The sequence below is a fragment of the Hemicordylus capensis genome, chromosome 1 (genome assembly GCF_027244095.1).
Source record: "Hemicordylus capensis ecotype Gifberg chromosome 1, rHemCap1.1.pri, whole genome shotgun sequence".
NCBI lineage: Eukaryota > Metazoa > Chordata > Lepidosauria > Squamata > Cordylidae > Hemicordylus > Hemicordylus capensis.
In genome coordinates, this window is record NC_069657.1 from 220,216,264 (window position 1) to 220,237,423 (window position 21,160).

The 21,160-nt window shown below is 43.8% G+C and overlaps 2 protein-coding genes across 2 annotated transcripts; both read left to right on the forward strand.

The window, feature by feature from the left end:
• Positions 1-2,178: 2,178 nt before the first annotated feature.
• LOC128332103 (uncharacterized) lies at positions 2,179-3,486 on the forward strand. The gene is made up of 2 exons (XM_053266452.1): positions 2,179-2,990; positions 3,406-3,486. The coding sequence occupies exons 1-2, from the start codon at positions 2,232-2,234 to the stop codon at positions 3,484-3,486; spliced, it is 840 nt and encodes a 279-aa protein (XP_053122427.1). The 5' UTR covers positions 2,179-2,231.
• Positions 3,487-6,188: 2,702 nt separating this feature from the next.
• On the forward strand, positions 6,189-7,121 carry LOC128332147 (uncharacterized protein F54H12.2-like). Its single transcript, XM_053266582.1, has one exon. The coding sequence runs from the start codon at positions 6,189-6,191 to the stop codon at positions 7,119-7,121; it is 933 nt and encodes a 310-aa protein (XP_053122557.1).
• The last annotated feature ends 14,039 nt before the right edge of the window (positions 7,122-21,160 follow it).

Consider the following 21,160-nt stretch of genomic DNA (forward strand, 5'->3'; position numbering starts at 1 on the left):
CAGAGGAAAGCAGAGACGAGAAGGAAGCAGCTCCTCTCCCAGTTCCTCTCTCTCATTCAGTGATACGAATGGCTCCAGGAATGGCAGAAATCAACCCCTTTTGCTCCCACCAGAAACTTCTGAGCAGCTGACAGTTGAGAGGGCAGTTGGTAATGTCACAGAGAGTGATGTCACAAAGAGCAAACAGAGTTAAAAAAAAAATCAGTGAGGGCACAGTTATAGACCGCTTTTCAAAAGAACTGAAAACCCACAGGTTTAAAATAGAAATAAAACTATATTTTATTGAATTCCAAAGAGAGGCTTGACTTGTATCTAATGAAACACACATGACATTTCCACGTGACACAGATCACGCAAGATGTTTCACGTGTCTGGCCACTAATACTTCACCACAGCATTACTGTCTGAACCCTAGTTTAGATATTATGCTGTTCATCTGTACACCTGTTTGTGTGAATGACTGTGCCTGTGTTCATTTTAAAAGTGAACCTGGATATAGGCCAGGATATAAGCCAGAGAACAATTTGTTATGGGGCAGCTAACAAATAAAGTTGTTGTTGTTGTTGTTGTTATTCCCTTCACATCTGTTCCCTATTGTGGTACAGATAGGAAGTGTGTTTCTGTAGCTGCACTCAGGATAACATGTGAATGACTGTCCTGTGTACAGTTCTATACCTGTGTACATTGTACACTCGTCGTATGAGTGTTGAACATAACGTGAATGGGCCTTAAGCATATGTGCTTAACTGACTAGATGCTTATTACTACAGGAGATGGGGAAAGAAAGCAAGGGATATTTTGGTTAAGTGGGGGGTGGGGACGTTAAAGTAAGAAGAGCTGGTGAGGACCACTCAGTGTGAATGGAAGGTGCATAGGAAGGATCACGTCAATAGTTTGGTCCTTTCCATGTCTCATATGGATGAAGCGGGGGGGGGGGGGGGGGGCGGCAAAGGAGATGGGGGTTTTCTTCCTTCAGGGGAAGGGAGCAAATATTCACCCAAAGAGCTTGTGGAACACCAAGGCAGAATTGGGCTGGATGTCAGTATCTGCCCTAACTTACACCCTGAAGCAGGCCGATCTGCAGCAATGGAAAATAAGCACCCAACTGGCAGCATAGCATCTCCCTAGGAGAGACCTACTTGTGAGGCAGGGGTCTTCTCAAGAGCAACAGTAGAGCCTGAACCAGCTGCACCCAATACGGGCTGAAGAGACCAGCTACAGGGTGGAGACCTACAGGCCTCTATTTAAGCCCTGCTGAGGCTCAGAATGGCTGTTGTTACAATAGCATGTTTAGCTATGTTTTCTAATGTCTGAGTCTCTGTCTGTCCAGCATCCAGGCTCTGCTGGCTTATCTCCTGGGGACTTTGTCTTTTCCTCTTATTCCTTTCTGCAGGAGTTCTCTGGTTCTTCTTCAATCCTGTCCTCTTCTTAGGCCTGATCTCCACTTGGCCTAGCAGCCTTTCCTGAGCTGGGCCTGTGCTGTGAGTTGCTGACTGAACATTGCATAACCTAGTGAAGGTAGGACACTAGGTCTGTTGGGAGAAAACTAAAAAAGCTTGGGAAATATTTAAGGAACTGGATGTAAAAGTGCCCAGAAGAAAGAGTGAGAAGAGGATGAAGGTGAAGGTGAGGAGAATATTGGGTCCCTGGGAAATTGTTGAGAGGCAATGGAGAATCCTGACCATTGTGTCTTGTTGCAACTCATATAACAGCCCTGTAGGGTAGGTGAGTCTCACCATATCACAGATGGGATGACTGAGGCATTGGGGTTTGCCTAAGCTCTCCTTGTAAGTTTGTGGCAGAAACACAAAATGTTTGGATAGGTACGATCGAAAGCAGGGGCTTCCAAATGGGAAATGCAAGTAGTTTATATACATACCTGGGTGGAGCCTAAGTAAGGGCAAGTGATGCCATAGACTAAGTATGGGCAAGAACTATGGGCAAAGTGAAGCCAGAGCCTAGTAAGGGCAAGACGTCATCAAGCCCCACCCACTGAAGGGCATGATGTCACCACAGTATGGGAGGAGTTGAAAACCCTCCAGAGAACATGTCCAGGCATGCCCAGAGCCTCCTGTACTATGAGGGCTACCCACCTGACAAGTGAGGTCCAGTAGGAAGTAGGTCCCACCCTGCGTGTCACTGAACTCTTATTGGTTGAAAAGGAATACTGTAGGACATAAGTAGCATGCTAGGGTGTAGGTTCCTGCAAAAGGGGTCATTGTGCAGAGAGGATGTCTGATTTCAGTACACCCTTACGCCCCGTGACCCTACCTTTACCGATGGCACCTGTGAAACCTAGAAGGGGTCGTTCCAAATATGGTTTAATGAGGAGCCTCTCCTACTCTCCACCCACGAGCCTGAAAAATGGACAAGATCTGGACTCCTGTGCCACTCCTGAAGGAGTGCCTGTGAAAACGGAGAACAGAGACCCTCAAGAAGTAGAGTGGGAATCTGAGAGCCGAGAACCACCAGGAACAGCCCTAAAGCAGAGAAACATGAGTTCATCATCATCAGAGTCTGAAACAGAAGCTCCTGTGAAACCAAAGCTGCGTAGGAAAAAGCAATGGGTTAGGAGCAGACCCCACTTTGATTGGTGTGATGAGCAATGTTGTGATAGTTCATGTGGGGAGTATACTTATTCTGATGAGTGTGGGTGCGGATCTGAGCTGTGGTCATCCAGGCCAAGGGTATCCTATTGTGTGCTCAAATGCTGCAGTTCGAGCGAAGATTGGTCATCATGTGAATGTGAGACGCCGAGTCCTAGCCAGACTCATTACTCTTATTGTAGGGCTGTGTGTTTCACATCAGCATCTGAGAGTGAGGAGGATGTCACTGATGGATGTGTACTTACAACACCTGCAGAGAAAACAGCAGCTGAGGAGCAGGACGAGCCGGCTGAAGAACCATCTATGGGAACTGGACCCCGAGAGTCTGAAGAGGCGGTTGTGGAAACTGAGGGGAGAGAACGAGTACCCCCCAATCCCAGAAATGTGAGTTCATCATCATCAGATTCTGAAACAGAAGCACCTGTGAAACCAAAGCTGCGTAGGAAAAAAAGGGTGAATAAGAAGCATCCGCTGAATAAGGGTGCTGATGAGTGTGGCTCATCAGGCCTCGGGAGTCCCTGTGTGCCGAGTAGAGTTGTTGGTTGTGCAAAGATTGTGAGACACCATGGCCATCCAGCCCTACAGAGGATTACTTAAGGGATGTAAGCATTACATCAGCAGCTGAAGGTGAGGAGGAATGTATGGATAGTGGTCTGGTTACCAAGGCCATGCCTGAAGAGCTAAATGAAAATGTGGAGGTTCCCAAGATGGTGAGCCATATGCCTTTTATTGTGTATGATTAGTTTGTTTTACTTAATGCCCTGTTTTATTAAAGTATTGTCCCCTCTTATTTGTACAGGCCAGGAACTTTGAGAACATGCATCTTGGCGATGTCAACGTTTCCTGTATCACATGTGTCTGTGCTGAAAACGATCAATAAAAGAATTTTGTTTGAAAAAATGTGTGTTCATACCTGTGTTAAGTAGCACCATGGCAGAACAGGATAAAATCCTAAAGAAAATATACTATACACCAGGGAACGTAGGGAGCTACGGTGGTGTAGAACCTCTATATCAAGAGGCCAGGCAGAACACTAAGCTGAGTAAAAGACAAGTGACGACATGGCTGTCAGAGCAGGATGCTTACACTCTGCATAAACCTGCGAGGATACACTTTAAAAGAAACAAGACAGTTGTTTCAGGGGTTGATGTACAATGGCAAGCCGATCTAGTGGACATGCAGCAGTTTTCTAAATACAACGATGACTACAAGTACATATTGACAGTTGTGGATATTCTATCTAAATACGCATGGTGTGTACCTCTAAAAGACAAAAAGGGTAGGGAAGTGGCAAGGGTTTTTAAAGCTATTTCCAGTGAAGGACGAAAACCTAGAAAGGACAGAGGGGGTGAATTTTTAAATAAGACAGTAGGGGCCCTATTAAAGGCACAAGAAATACACCATTTCGTCACGAACAATGATGTCAAAGCTGCTGTGGTTGAACGTTTTAACCGAATGTGGAGGTATTTTACAGCTCACAACACCTTCAGATATATCGATGTTTTACCTGAACTCATAAAGAGCTATAACCACAGTTTTCACAGAACCATACAAAACAGGCCTGTGGATGTTAAGCCTTCCAATGAGTTGGCTGTATGGAAAACTGTTTACGGTAATACTAGCCACAAAAAAGCCAAGACTCTTACGCTAAAAAAAGGTGATCATGTCAGGATTTTAAAGATTAAAGGAAGGTTTGAGAAAGGCTATGAACAGAACTACACCACAGAATTGTTTATAGTGGACCAAGTCATCAGAAGAAGGGAAAGACCTGTTTACCTGTTAAAAGATTACATGGGGGAGGCTGTTCTCAGCAGCTTCTATCCGGAAGAAATGCAGAAAGTTAAAGGGGGTGGACAAAGTGTACAGGGTTGAAAAAATTATAGATACAAATGGACGTGGAAGAGTAAAACAACATTTAGTGAAGTGGGCAGGTTGGCCTGATAAGTTCAACAGCTGAGTGCCTGCTTCAGATCTATGCAAACCGGTGTAGAATGGCAGGCAGAGGGTTTTATGTTACTCTACCCAGTAATGCCAGCCATAAGGCCTTCCCACAGAACACTAGTTCTGCCTACACTATCCAATTAGCAAAGCCCCTGGATCTTCCTGGAGAGTGGGAAGTGGGCCTGGTTGAAATACAGTACCCGCACAGCTGGAACACTATTACAGAGGATACACCCTTTGAATATACCAGGTGGCCAAGGACGCGGCTCTTCACTGTACGAAAGGGGTATTACCCAAGCATTACAGATTTGGTTGACAATATTAATGAAATTGCAAGCACCAAGGCAGCCATGGAGGGTACGACCCTGAAATATGACCCTGTGAGTTCATATATACAGATCATTGGTCGTGACAATTCTTTTGCTTTTTCAGCGGAAGCAGAATTAGCCCACATGTTAGGACTCCATCCTGACACACCTACCAAAATATTCCCTTTCCCTGCAGACATAATGGGTGGGTTTAACACGCTGTTTGTTTATACAGACATTGTGGAACATCAGATAGTGGGAGACCACTATGTGCGCCTTTTGCGGAACGTACCCCTACAAGGGAAAAATGGGGAGCGTGTTACCATTGTCTACGATAAGCCCCATTATATCCCAGTGAGCAAACACCACATAGACACGATAACCATAGAAATAAAGAACGACCAAGACCGAAATGTATCATTCCGTTTTGGCAAGGTGATTGTGAAGCTGCACTTTCGTCCCCAGAGAGGTGCGCAGTTTTAAAAACTAAAAAATGCCAACTCTGAAAAGTTATGGGGATCCCACCCTTTACAAAAACTATTACAGGGCCCAGGCAGGAAGGGCCCTCTCCGGTTATGCGGGCACGCCTGTCATGTATGGTGCAGGCATAGGTGGTATATTCCGACGCCTATTCAGGATGGCAGCACCCCTTTTGATAAAGGGGTTGGGGATCCTTAAACCCCACTTTAAAGCAGCCGCCCAAGGTATTGCTAAAGACATAGCTGGTCACATCACTCAAACAGTTGTGAATAGGATGGCCCATAACCCAACCACCCAAGGAGGATCAGGGCTCATATATATCAAGAGAAAATGAAAAGCATCACGTGTGCAACTAAAGGGACCTCCCTGTCCTCTTAAACGAAAAGCTGTGAGACAGCCGAAGGCTCATAAGCGTAAACGTGGACCTAAGAGGAAGAGGAGAGGCTCCGCTGGTGATATCTTTTATAAACACACAATGGCTTTTATACATAGCAGCTCTGAAGAATGTGTTAAGTCTGAACTGGACCTGTTTCAAATTGCTTCTACGCAAACCAGTATTGAAAGAAGTGTGTATGTTGAAGTGCCACCCTTAACAGCTCTGGCAGACAATGCCCCTCTGGATTTCTTTATTGCAGGGGCCGGGGATTTTTACATGGACTTAAATAACACGCTTTTATACGTATGCTGCAGAATTGTCAATGAAGATGGAACAGCTCTTGCCCAGGATGCAGCAGTAGGGCTAGTGAATTACCCTATTGCGACCCTGTTTAGCCAGGTGGATGTAACCCTGGGAGACCGTCTTGTCAGTCAGAGCAGCAGTACCTATCCCTACAGGGCTATCATTGAAACGCTGATGAATTACAGCGAGAACACCCTAGCCACCCAATTCTCAGCAGGTTTATTTTATAAGGACACGGCCGACCATCAGGACGTCCGAACCTTGGACGGTGAAAATTCTGGATTTATAGAAAGGTCCAGTTTTACAGCCAGAAGCTGGAAGGTAGACCTGCTGGGGCGTCTTCATGCAGATCTGTTTTTTCAAGAAAAACTACTGTTAAACGGTGTAGATGTGAAAATTAAGCTAACACGCAGCAAGGATGCATTCTGTTTGATGGCTAATGGGGCTAACCCCAGATATAAGTTGCAGATAGTGTCAGCTTCTCTCTTTATCAAGAAATGTTACCTGAACCCTGTTGTGAGTTTAGCACATGCAGAGGCTTTGCTCACAGCCAATGCGAAATACCCTGTGGATCGTGTGAGTATGAAAGTGTTTAGCATTCCGATTGGAAGTCGTGTCAGCAATCAGGAAAATTTATTTTTAGGACAACTACCAAAAACTGTCATAATTGGTTTTGTGGATAATGATGCCTTTAGCGGAACATTCTCTAAAAACCCCTTCAATTTCAAGCATTATAAAATTAACTTTGCATGTCTTTATATGGACAGCACCCCTGTGCCCATGAAGCCTTACCAGCCTGACTTTCAAACCGGTAATTGTGTCCGCGAGTACATGGGCCTTGCGCAGGCCACTGGTAAGCATCTGGAAGATAGAGCACTGCTCATTAACAGGGAAGAATATAGGAAGGGCTACACACTGCTAGCTTTTGATCTGACTCCAGACCAAGAATGTGGGGGTCACTATTCCCTGATTAAAACTGGGAACCTGAGAGCAGAAATACGTTTTGCCAGACCCCTACCGACAACAATCAACATGCTTGTGTATGCAGTATTCAATAATCTCATAGAAATAAATCACAGGAGGAATGTGCTGTTTGACTATATGTGAAATGGATAGCATACAGTTAACGCGTGTGTTGCCTGTAAGCCCCTGCTCCCAAAAGACCTTCTTTGGAGTCTTTCCTAATGATGGGTTGCCGAGAAAGAGACTGCTACAAAGACCGTCCGGTCTTGTAGTGAACACACATCCTTCCAATCAGGCCGGAGAGCATTGGCTTGCCATCTACTTGACAGAGGATAACAGGGGAGAATTTTTTGATTCTTATGGACACCCCCCAAATCACCCTCTGTTTCCCAAAACCATCATGAATTTCCTGAGAAAAAATGCCAACCAGATAATCTTTCAACAACGTCAGCTACAAGCTCCAGATTCCGTGACATGTGGCTACCACTGTGTGTTTTTTCTGCAACAGAGGAGTAAGGGGTTAACATTTAAACAGATTCAAGAATTGTATTCTGAGGATTTAGAAAGAAATGACCAAATGGTGGAGATGTATGTTAAGAAAAAGAAATGCATACCTAGACATGCCCCAAATAGTTTCCAAAACACCCAAGTCTGTGGATCTTGTACTGATTTTCACAGAACAATAAAGTAAGCCTTGAGGCTTTTAAAAAAGAGTATGTGTGCTTGCGTCTTCCTTACCCTCCAAAACAGCAACTACCAGCTGGAAAAATATATTTCAGAGAAAAATTTTTATTTGACACATTTGTTTTAATATATATATTATATGTAACAGGTTACAACTGGAGCCAGTGAGTTCTCACTGGTATTTTAGGAGTCCTGGGTGTAGAAGTTAAGGGCAGAGGGCTAGCTGCATGGGTTGGATTCTTCACATGCTCCAAAAAATCCCTGCTGGTAGGGTTTCCTGCAATAGAGGTAGGGACATTTAACTCTGCCAAACCACTCATGAACAGATCCCAGCCTTTAGGGAAACATTTGGGGTGCAGTGCATGAACTTGGGTGAAGGCTTTGATCAGGTCCACCATGTTGGAACCCTCAACAGCAGTCCCCGTATAGACGAAACGACCCCTCTCATCCCACGCTGTAACTGGAGCATTCAGCCTCAGCCTCAGCTTGTTTAACAAAATCTTTGCTGAGTTCCTAGAGCGCACAGGCAAAGTGTCCAAGATCTCCTGAAAGGAGGGATCCATGCTATGTGGAACTTCAGCAGCAGGCAACTCAGGTTGTGGTAGAAACAGGTTTAGTTTTCCTTTCTCTTCATCGCCCTTTCTTACGTGGGTTAAATATTTTTGAAGTAGAGCTTCATAGAGTTTAGCTTTTTCATATTCTGTTAAACCTGTCCTCTGAAGAACCCCTTGCATTTCAGCGTCTAAAGCATAGATAGCACCCGTTCTGATGTTTTCCTCCTTGGGAAAATTAGTTTTTAAAACTTCTAATTGACTTTTAGGAACCAAGAACATTTTTTCAGGTGTTCCATTAGCGTCTAGTTAAAAGACCCGTTATCAGAGGAATGGCAATGCTTAAGAGAGGAGCGATAAACCCCCCAGATTGTTTTACAAGCAGCTACTTTTTTCTTAGAGACACGCGTTTGTTACTTAGGTTTTTAATTAAGCTGCGCCTTCTTCTTAGTAAGCTCACCTGTCTTGGGGATAAAGGAATGTTCCCTTTCAAGGTGTTCAATGCTATCTCTGATATAGCTGCAATTAGGTCATCAGACGCTGAGCATAAAATGGATTTTCTCTGACTTGGAGGAGTTTTAATAATAAGTTTTAAGAGGGCAAGATTTCTCTTCACGCATTTAGACATGATGTCCCTCAGAGGAGGCCTGGTTGTAATATGTGTCACCAAAGATTAAAGACCTCCCCTTTTGTATCCAGTCTGTACTTTCTTCATGGTGTACACCACTGGCCAGTCAGGAGGAAAAGACCACTTCTGAGCCTGTAGGATTCTGGGGTTTCAGGATTTAAATCCACAACCAGATAACCATAGGGCTTTTGAGTAGCATCAGCATATGCCTCCATGAAATATTTGACATTGCCTGGGAAAATTTGGCATGCCAGAGTTACAATCTGTAACTTATCCCTAGGATTTTTGAAGAGTACCATATACTTAGCATTAAGGCTTATGGTACGTGTGGCTTTTCCTTTACAGAATACAAGTGAAACTCGGAAAATTAGAATATCGTGCAAAAGTCCATTAATTTCAGTAATGCAAATTAAAAGGTGAAACTGATATATGAGACAGACGCATTACATGCAAAGCGAGATAAGTCAAGCCTTAATTTGTTATAATTGTGATGATCATGGCGTACAGCTCATGAAAACCCCAAATCCACAATCTCAGAAAATTAGAATATTACATGGAACCAAGAAGACAAGGATTGAAGAATAGAACAATATCGGACCTCTGAAAAGTATACAGTGTACTGTGCTTGATTGGCCAGCAAAGTCGCCTGACCTGACCCCATAGAGAATCTATGGGGCATTGCCAAAAGAAGGATGAGAGACATGAGACCAAACAATGCAGAATTGCTGAAGGCCGCTAATGAAGCATCCTGGTCTTCCATAATACCTCATCAGTGCCACAGGCTGATAGCATCCATGCCACGCCGCATTGAGGCAGTAATTGCTGCAAAAGGGGCCCAAACCAAGTACTGAATACATATGCATGCTTATACTTTTCAGAGTATTACAGAAATGGGGGAAATATCCTTTAGCCTCTTGGAAGCCCATGGCTTTGGGTAACTTCGCCAGGGCCATTGGTAAATGACATAGGGAGTCCAGAAATTTTATACCCAATCTTTTGATAGTTATACATATCACCTTGCCACCTTGAGTAATCAAATCAACATCAAACTTCTCTTTGAGTATCCTACCTAGGATTAGATAGGCATCATATCCCCGAAAATTATGGCATATGAAATGGGTTTTCTTAAAATTCAGGTCTGAGGGTTTAAATTCCCCTTAAATTACCCTTAAATTCCCAAGTCTCACCAGCGGGTTTCCATTTCTTTTTAGGAACAGATTTCACTGTTTCCTCTTTAAAAGCTTTTGCTACAATGAGATTTGGTATATGTATGCCACTTTCCTGTCTACATTCACAATCATAAAAGACATATCTGATGGATAGTTTAGGTTGATTAATTTTCCCTAGGTAGCAGTTATGATTTTCAATATCCTCAAAATAGTCATAAAAGGTTCTGCATTGCTTCCCACGACAAACCCTTTTAGCTTCATGGTTTAAATCTACATAATGATCACACTTTGAACATAATATTCTCAGAGTGCAATCTACCTTTTCCTCTGATGCAAGTTTTTCGTGTCTGGTTAGACAGGCCTTGGATCTGCACTGTAGTTTGCATGTGGGGCATCTGTGTATTCTCCCTACTTTTTTAGGGCACTCTTTTCTCAAACAGCGCCGACACGTGTACAGACAATCATGTGTGTGAGAATAGGGTGTACTGCATATCTGACAAAAGTTTCTAGACCCAAAGAAGCCACTAATATTCTTAATCCCATAATAGTGATCATTGTACAACAGCATGTAGCAGGTGTCTGTGTAGTTTTGCTCATCAGTTAAAAAAAAAACCCACTTAGTGCCATTCCAGTGAACAACGGGTATCTTGACCTTCAAATACTGTTCAACAGCTGACACATCAGTTAGGGAAACCTTTTTCTGAGGTGACCAACCAAGGTCTGTGTGCATTTTCTCAGCATCAACTATTATTTGTTCAAGTGTAGGACTATTAGACAGGAGGGCCAGGACCCCACCGGCAAAACAGAGATTGGTACCATGTATATGAGCATCAATCATATGTTGTTGTTTTCTCTCTATGATAGAACTATAAGGGATGGTCATTATGGATCTTCTGGTGCCCCCTTCTGGAGGGTTTACTATTACGACATTTAACCTTAAGTATCATCCCCCAAGATTTCAGCATAACTTTGGAGTACGTTGCTAATGGCTGTTAAGTATTCCTCAGCATTTAACTCATTCCTGTTTCTTCTGACCATAAACAGAGGATTATTCAGGCGGTCACCCTGTAATCTGAGTTGAACATAATCATTGGGACCTATCACCCTATTTACAGTGTCTAGTAGACTCTGAATGGCAGTGTGTATGCCAGCAATGGCTTCATGATAGGAGCGTGCTCTATGTAGATTCACAAAACGAAATTCAAAATACATTTCACGGGCTCTGTAACGGTTGTTGAGCCTTTCCCAATTCCTGATAGGCTCTAAGTACATACCACCACCTTCACCATCATCAGTGTCTGAGTGGAAACTCACAACTGAATCAACAGTGTTCTGTGTTTCAGGGAGAGTTTCGGATTCTGCTTCTGTAGATTGTACAGAATCAGAATCAGTTTGTGTATCAGAGTTTAGTGTCCTACCCCCTCCCCACTGTGTGGCGCATGTAGTTTTGCTATAGGAATACATCAGTTCATTTTTAATATCTTTCAGAAAGTCTGCCATGCCTGGCAGATTGTATCTTCTGACATCTCCTTCCAGAAATTCTGTTATGCATGATTGGTACTGCTTGAACCTCGTGACAATTTTCTGCTTCTCTGTGATGATGTTTTCATTTTCTGTTATCTTGCGGCTCAACTGAGTTAGACGTTCACCAGCTTCAATTAGCTCCTTCGCAAATTTGGTCACCTTGGCTTGGTCAGGACTCTGTTGCACTGCATCATCAGCAAGTTCTAAAGTCAAGAACACATACACGGGTATTAGAAAACTATAAGCCCTAACCCCCACCCCGGCTACTGATATAAGACTTGTCACTTTTTAAAAAACTAATACACCTGGGGATCACTGCCCAGGTATGTATATAAACATAATTATGTGTTAAGGTTGCTACCCAATGCATTACAGGGGCTGGGGTACTAATACAAAGATCAATTACCCGATTCCTCATTCTGAGTACCCAGAATGTTGGGGGCAATATGCTAAATCATTGTAAACTGCTTAGAGAGCTCCAGCTATAGAGCGGTATATAAATGTAAGTGCTATTGCTATTGCTATTGCTATTCCTGTTTTTTTTATTTCTTCACGGGAGGAACTCCTTCTGACAGATGAGCTATAAACAAGAACAAGTTACATACGTTTATTCCTCATGACCTTATAGTTTATGAATATATTTATTTATACATGTCTATGACTGTTGCTTGTGTCTATCCTGTTTCTTTTTAGATTGTGATCCCTTTGGGGACAGGGATCCATCTCATTTATTTATTATTTCTCTCTGTAAACCTCCCTGTGCCATTTTTGGAAGGGTGGTATAGAAATTGAATGAATAACTTTATTAGGATTAATATTTTGTTTCTCTTACGCAGGCCAAGATGTCTTCTTTTCAAAGCTCTTTTCACTCTCCCTCCTCCTTCAGAGGTACCTGGCTCCCCTGTGATTAAAAATAAATAAAATATTGTTACACAGAGCCTATAACAGATGTGTTTCATCAGTGTGTTAGTTAGGGGTTGTTATTTTCTTACCTGGGAGCTCCTGTACGCTATTGTTAACACCAGAATCCCCAGCTACCTGGCTAACTGTGGAGACAGAGAGATAGAGAGATTCTTTATTAACCTGTATGCATCTGCATGATCATAAATTATCCTAGACTGAAAAAGTAACTTGCCATTGCATCCCTTTGCAGACGGCTGCCCCTGGTTCTCAGAGACCTTGGGCTTACCTATAAGCAGAAGAAAGGATAGAAATTATATACATTTACACAGAGCCTATAACATATATGCTTCACTAGCATTGTGTTAGTTAGGGCTTGTTTACTAACCTGGAAGATCATCATCTGTAATAACGATTTCTGGCAATTCCACTGGTACTTGGCTGACTGTGAAGAGAGGAAGATTATTTGTTAACCTATTAGCACATTGCTGATATGCATCATCAATGTGTTAGTTAGGGCTTGTTTTCTAACCTGAAAGATCATCATCTGTGATAACCATCTCTGGTAACTCCATGGTACTTGGTTGACTGTGAAGATAGAGAGGGAGATTCTTTGTTAAACTAATAGCCTATAACATATATGCTTCATCATCATTGTGTTAGTTAGGGATTGTTTTCTAACCTGAAAGATCTTTATCTGTTATAACGATCTCTGGCAACTCCACTGGTACTTGGTTGACTGTGAAGAGAGAGGGTGCTTCTTTGTTAAGTTGTTTGTAACTGTTTGATCCTAATAAGAATAAAGAACATTTGTGTTTCTTACCCCTAGACAGCTGCTTTCTTTTCACACTTCCTGCAGAGGTATTTGGTTCGGCTACAATCAGAACAATATACAGTTACTAATGTGTCTATCACGTACATGTGTACAAATCTAGCTCCCAGATATAGGATATATAATTACAACTATTTACATTGTGCCATGTAAGCTTCTGCTTCTGGTTCCGGTTCTTCCTCAGAGGGGAGGGGGGTCAAGGGCTAATACAGGGGTGAATTAGACCTCTGTGTAAGTATAAAGTCATCTATAGAAGACTAAATAAATAAATAAATAAATAAAATTTACTAATACACATGATCCACAAATATTTATGATAATAATGCCTATTAATTATGATTAATACCTGCTGAATCATAGTCTGATGTATCCATATTTCTACGTGTAGATGCATAGACAGTTGTTCTTGTGCCATATATCTATAAGGGTTGATAGAACATATATATATCAAAAGAATTAATTGTAATTAATTTTATGAATGGTATGTATTTTATTTAAGCACAAACACACTTATGTTTAACTATTCAAAACTCTCTGAGGGGTGAGTTTAAAAGAGACAAACAGCCCTTTAGAGAGATGGGTTTGAACAGAACAGGGGGATATGAAATACAAGAATTATATATAAATCATTTAAAACAGAGAGAGACAAGAAGAGAGAGAGCACATGTTTAGTTGGGGGGGAGGAGGAGGGGAGGAGTAGCACGTGGTTGGGTGAGAGCACGTGGGTGGATGAGAGCACGTGGGGGGGAGCGGGGAGGAAGGGGGGAGGGGAGGGGCGGAGTAGCACGTGGTTGGGTGAGAGCACATGGATGGATGAGAGCACGTGGGGGGAGGAGGGGGAGGGTGGAGGAGGGGGTGGGGGGAGGAGTAGCACGTGGTTGGGTGAGAGCACGTGGATGGATGAGAGCATGTGGGGGGGGGGGTTGAACAGAACTTGTGCTTTGAAAATGGAATAAAAACTATAAAACACTATTAAGAGATCCCTAAATATAGCAGGCTTTTAAGACAGATAGAATTTTAATGTTAAATATGCATAACCCAAGCCCTTAGAATAAATTATAAAATTTAAGGGGTAGTTATTAACAAATACAGCAAATTAACATTGAGAAGGTTTAAGTGAAAAATGGTTTCTAAGGCAAAGGACATTTAGAAGTTTTTTAAAAAAACAACACAGAAAGAGAGAGTTTAGAACAGAACATGTGCTTTGAAAACGAAATAAAGACTATAAAACACTATTAAGAGATCCCTAAATATATCAGGCGTTAATAAATAAAACTCAGCTCTGAAACATATTTAAAAATTTAACGGCTCAGCATGGCTAAGCACGTGCTCAGGATCAGATAAGACATATGATCATGTACTTACCACTTGGTGATTCTTTGGGGGGTCTTCGCGGAGAGAAAAAGGGAGAATTCTGGTGGAGCACAAGCATTTAAACCCCCCAGGGGTTCACGTCAGAAAGGGCTGGGCACCCTCTGGATTGGTCTGCATAGACCCCTATAGAATACGCACCAATAGCTATTGAGGGGGACAGAAAAGTATGTCCTTGTTCTCAGAAAGTATAGCTTTTTCTTAGAAAAACAAGGATGGGAAAAAATTTCTTTTGGCCTGCATAGGCTCCCTATACAATATTAACCAATAGTAAACCTGCAGCATTGATCATCCCTCTCTAACTCCCACCCCCATCCCAGCCCCCCCCCCTCTTACACACAGAGACCCTCTGGGTCTTATCTAATTCTTACACATTTTAAAGAGCCCTGGCAGTTTTTGGATACCAGAACTGTTTAAAAAATGCATTATTTTCAGAAAAAAGCCAATGTAGATTGCTTGATTTCTTTATTCCACAATAGGTCTTAGTAATATTGATGCTTTTAATTAGTATGTGTGTGTTACTTGTTTGCCATGCTCAACAGAACACTAATTTCCTGCTGTCTTATCTTATGGCAGTATGGTTGCTCCTTTAACTCAATTCATCCTTTAACTTTAGAGAAAATGGAGACAAGCTCCATTTTCTCTCTCAAAATCATTTTTATTTACAGAGAAAACCAAATGTAGATTGCTTGCTTTCTCTAGCCTCTACAGGACGGAGTAATTTTGATGCCTTTAATTAGTATGTGTGTGTTAATTGCTAAACCCTCCCGGTTCTCATGCTTAAAACCTTTGAAGGCGGCATGCTTTTTGGATAACAGAACTGTTTAGAAATGCAAGCCTTAATTTCCTGACTAATACCTAAAATACAGCCTCCCTAGCCCCTCAGGCCCCCTCAACCCCACCTTCTCGCACACAGACCAGCACACAGGCTGCTGTCTTATCTCCTGACAGCAGCCTGCTCCCCCCCCACTCTTCCCAGCACTTAAGAATGCAGGGAGACAGACACACTTTTCTCTCTCAAAAAATCATCTTTATTGAGGAGGTAGAGACTTCAGTAATGTTTTATAATCTCTTGCTTGTATCACATTATTCACAAATCCATACAATTGCACATCCCCAGGTCTCAAAATATTGTCTAGAACACTTCGTGGATTATCAGAAGTATAAAGTTTAGTAAAAATTATTAGAGATTCGTGGACTATTTCCTCGGTTAGAACCAGACATTTTATTGCAAACCCGAAACATAATAACAGATGGAAAAATGATTTAAGACACAATTTAGAACAGAGAATCTTAATGAAGGTTGCAATTTGTTTCTCAGAGTAGCGTAAGCAGTCATGGGCATCTTGACCTGGGGCACAAATGCTGCAGCCAGAACAGGCGTCCCTGGCCTAAGACCTCAGGCAATAATTCATAATTCCATAGATGACAACTCTCACAAGTTTTTTCATAGCCCCTCTGCGCCTCGCTGGGGCTATATAGGGTTCTTCACCGATATTCAGACCCAAGAATTTCTGCATTGCTACACGAGAAGGCTTCAGACTTTTCAAAAGGGCTGAATTCTAAAGGGAGACAAGAAAAGACTATTAGTTTAATGTCATTTTTCACACACACACACACACACACACATACACAAAGCCTAGATTGTGAAATATATTTACCTGTGGCTCAGCTGCCATGGTTGCCAGGATTTCTTGCCATATTTCCCTTGTCTCAGCTTGTTCTTCAGCATAGGTTTTCACAGGAGGTCCTTCATCATCAGAACTGGTACTAATATAGCGTTTCCTTGGCTTAGGTGTAGAATCTGGCTGATTTGTTGCCAAATTAGGGCTCCGAGGAGATTCCATCATCAAACCCACAAGCAAACAGTTGAATTGTTAACTTTATGCAATGCGGGCTATGTTACAAGCCTTGTAGGATACTCCATGCAGCAGCAACACTATAGGCATTGAACGGCAGGGTGCTTACTTCCTATTGGTCCTCACAGGTCAGGTGGGTAGCCCTCATGGTACAGGAGGCTCTGGGCATGCCTGGACATGTTCTCTGGAGGGTTTTCAACTCCTCCCATACTGTGGTGACATCATGCCCTTTGGTGGGAGGGGATTGATGATGTCTTGCCCTTCAGTGGGCGGGGCTTGATGACGTCTTGCCCTTACTAGGCTCTGGCTTCACTTTGCCCATAGTTCTTGCCCTTACTTAGTCTATGGCTTCACTTGCCCTTACTTAGGCTCCGCCCAGGTATGTATATAAACTACTAATGCAGACCAACATGCCACAGTGACTCTCCCAGTTACAGAGGGAGCTTTGATGATAAAGTGAGTCTTAAGTGCTATTTTTCTTCTTGAATTCTGTGAGGAAAACATGGAAAGCTTTGCTTGTTTTGCTTGTGGGGCAAGCACTTCTGGGCTGTGGTGCTGGAGCCAGTGTGGTGTTGTGGTTAGAGTGCTGGACTAGGACCAGGGAGACCCGAGTTCAAATCCCCATTCAGCCATGATACTAGCTGGGTGACTCTGGGCCAGTCACTTCTCTCTCAGCCTAACCTACTTCACAGGGTTGTGAGGAGAAACCCAAGTATGTAGTACACCACTCTGGGCTCCTTGGAGGAAGAGCGGGATATAAATGAAAAATAAAATAAATAAATAACATAAAATTCCTGCTCTCTTTCAAGGAATCTCCCCCAAGATGCCCATGATGGCTGGCCACATAGGAGCATTCATAGCATACCTGGAGCTCTGCGGTAGGCCAAACCTGGGTGGGTGGAGGGAGCTCACCTGACTGTTCTATGCTGAGTGCATTTTGGGCTCTTTTCCCCAGAGGTGCTCAAAGATGGCTCCTGAGGCCCAGGTGAGGCAGGCCCCAAAAGTTAAACCAGTTGTCATCGGGTTAGGTGGTTTGAGACTCATCCGGGCCAGGCTGTGCAACCCCAGTCTGGGACAAAAATGAACAGGAAGGAGTTTCCCAATGTGGGAGAGAAGATGCTCCCGAGGTAGTTCCTTCCCAAGTATCCTGCTCCAGGCTCAGCCACAGTATTCTCTGAGGTACATATCAGGAATGCACCAACCTTGAATTGCTCCAGGGGGGACAAGTCAGGACCTCAACTACATCTAATAGGAAATACAGGAGTTGGGTTACAATGACAGAGACGGAATGTTGTTTCAGCAGACTGCTGGATTTGATAGATAGGGTGACTTGGTTCTGCCCCTTCCATAAGGAAGCTTTGGTTCTTAAAGGGGCCTTGCCTAGTTTTTCAAGTGCTTGTTCTGATTGTGTTGGGGTGGGGGGCTCCGTTATGACCAGTAGGTCCCCAGAAGACTCCTCTGAGTCGGTAGATGATGGCAGAGTTGTTCCCTCAGGTCTTGGTGGGGGCTCTGGTTCTCTCAATATGGTACTCTTCACACACATTCCTTTGTGAGATGCTGCTGTTGTGGACGGTCATAACCCATCATAACCGGAGGTACCAACTCAGAAGTATGGTGAAATATAGGCCTGGAATACAGGCCTGTATCTGATTTCGTTTTATATCAAGAAATGAAGTCAAACCTAAATTCTGGCATGCTGTTCCCTGCTCTGCGAAGAGAGGAGGAACCTGGCATTGTGTTGTTAAAATGGGATATGCAAGGGAACAATGGAGCCAGGTCTGAATGCTGAATGCTGCAATCCATATGCTAAATTGCAACTGGCTACCAAGTGTCTGTGAAAGGGGCCAGGGGGCTGATTCCCCTCCTTTCTTGCTACAAGAAGTCAGTGTTAAATCCTTGTCAGTAATTAACTGTATTGTCTCCATGGAAGCTCTACGGATACAGAGATAATGCTTGTAGACTTTAATTCTCACCTCACTAATGCTACAAGTCTCACACACATGTATGTTCCTCTAAATATTCTCTTGTTTTCAATTACAAGCAAAACACTGGATAAAGGTACATAATGGAATGACTGACACCAAATAGGACCAATTCCACAAATTCCATTACTAACTCTGAATTTTCACAGCTTCTGGGGACCAGACTGCCAAGATGTAATTTGCAGCATCTTAAGATGCAGATTTCCCCACCCCTCCCTTCCTGAGCGCACACAGTTTACAGAGATGAAATCCAAAGATATCTCTGGACTAGCTGATATCCTGAATAATTAAGATATTGTTGAGAAGGTGGCAGGAAGTTGACACCTGTTTGGACATACAGGAAAAGAGGAGATTTTTGAATAGATCCTATTCAAGGATCAAAGAGAAAAATGACTATAAGAATGAGGCTTGAGACAGAGAGTTCAGCAGTTCTGTGCCTACGGGCATTCTGCTCACATGCTAGCATTTTGTGCCTACCACAAGGTCTGCTCACACGCTTTCCCAGAGTTTGCTGCACAGCCGCAGGGGCTAAGCAGGAACTCTGCCCATGCTCAGAGGCTATGACTCTCACTGCGCAGTGAGAAGTCAAGGCTCCCCAGCCATGGAGCTCTCAGCTATGATCTGAAGAGGTGGGTCAGTGGAGGCCACACACAACATGGTGTAGCGGGAGACCACAAATTCATCATGGTAGGTGTATGTGTGACTCATGTGTGTGCGTGCGTGTGTGCGTGCGTGTGTCTCACTCAGCAGAGCCAAACGAAAGGGAAGGGGGGGCACAATAAAAACAATTCACAAATACATATACAGTACACATTACACAAGTATAAGTTATATACAAATTCAGCTATACAGTAATATTTACGCCATCAACAACTATCTACACAATCCAGACCAAAAACACTATCTACAGAAAGGAAAAACCTTTAATACCACTACTGACAACACCCACCCACACAGACAACAGAAGAAATCTCCATGCACGCACACACTCATACACACATGCACACACAACTTCTAACTACACAAGCACATATTTACACACACTGAAATATTTACAGACATATATTTGGGCAGTCCCGCTGCCCTCCCCCCAAGCAGCAGAACACATCTTAATTTTATTTTTTCACATTGAAAATCAACCTTTTTACATGTTCATCTTTTTAAAAATCAACCTTTTAAAAAATTCATCTTAAAAAAAAACAACCTTTAAAAAAATCAACATGTTTACATATGTACAGTGCTACAGGCACAAATCGCTGCCGGGGCCGTGTGTGTGTGTGTGCACGCACCCATGCCCCCCCGAATGCTGTGGTCAGGTGGAAGCAGGGGTTAGTTCATCATTGGGTTATGCCAGTGGGGGGGGGGGTGTTGTATCAGTTGCCAAGTCACAGCACTAGTAGCAGGCACACTGTGACTTGGTACATCTGTCCACTGAAGGTGGAAGGGGGGAGGGTAGGAATGAGTAGAAACTGTTGCCAGGCAGGTGACCAGCACCATGGGTCAACCATAGGCCAATCACTCGCCCAGCTCAACATCCAGCTCAGGTTAGCCCAGCAGGGGGCAGTTGACCTCGAGGAAGACCAACTGCTCGACCAAGTCAGGGTCCAACCAGAACCGAGCTGGTGTTACCACATTGCCAGAACATGAAAACACCCGCTCACTCTGGACACTGGTTGGCGGGCAGGAGAAGAGGTGCGCAGCAGCCAGACTTGGCAGTGGGTTGCCCGGAACTGTGCACGGTCCATCTCTGCGTCTTCCTCCACAGGCTCCTCCAAGTACTAAGCAATGCATTGCGCAGCACTGGTGGGCCTGGTAGGCCGAGCCTCCCACAAACCAGGCAAGGGTCCTTCTGAAATGTGCGGCCGGTCCTTCTGAAATGTGCATTTCAGAAGGAGAAGAACAGGGAATTGGGAGCAAAAAAGCACAGCACTGTCTGACAGGCAGACTCACCACACCAGCACAGCTACAGCAGGCCAGAAGGGAGCCCAGGAAGACACTGCAGCAAGTGATTTAAGGGCCAGAGGCTTGGCTTTAAATAGGATTTGAAACTCCCTCCTTTGGGAGTCCCCACCTTTGTGCTCCCCCCGTCCAATAGGGTGCCAGTTCTCAAGTTCTGGCCCAGTGCACAGCTTACCAGAGAGCCAGACTCATCTGGCCAGTCAGGGAATCAATAGCTCGGCCAATGCAAATGTGCAAAACAAGTCTCACAAAATGGAGGACAAGACTTAAAATGGACTCTAGAAGCTTCGAACCAGCTTGAGCCTGTTCAAACTGGCTTGAACTGAACCAGGATCAATCAGTTCAAACTTGGACCGGCATTGCCAATGCAATGCCCTGTTTGGTCTGAGCTCGAGCCTTCAAGAGCCATCTCTTATAATCTATAAGAGCCGTCTCTTATAGAGATGTGACCTCTTTCCCCCCGAAACTGATCCAATTGTAGGTTGTGCAGCACTCGCCAATAGGCTAAAGCAGCCTGCAGGAGAGAGATGAGGAGGAGGAATATCTGCTTCCCAGGCAGACCCTAGGTTGAGGGACTGGGTGTCTGCCTGTCTGCTTCTGCCCCCCAGAACTGGCTGCTGAGTTGAGCTGTGGAGGATTGGGGCCCAGGGGGTGACTTGGAAGCTTTTTGGATTCCATCTGCCCAGAGCCAGCTGCTCAAGCCTATTTAGGGAGCTGCCAGTGG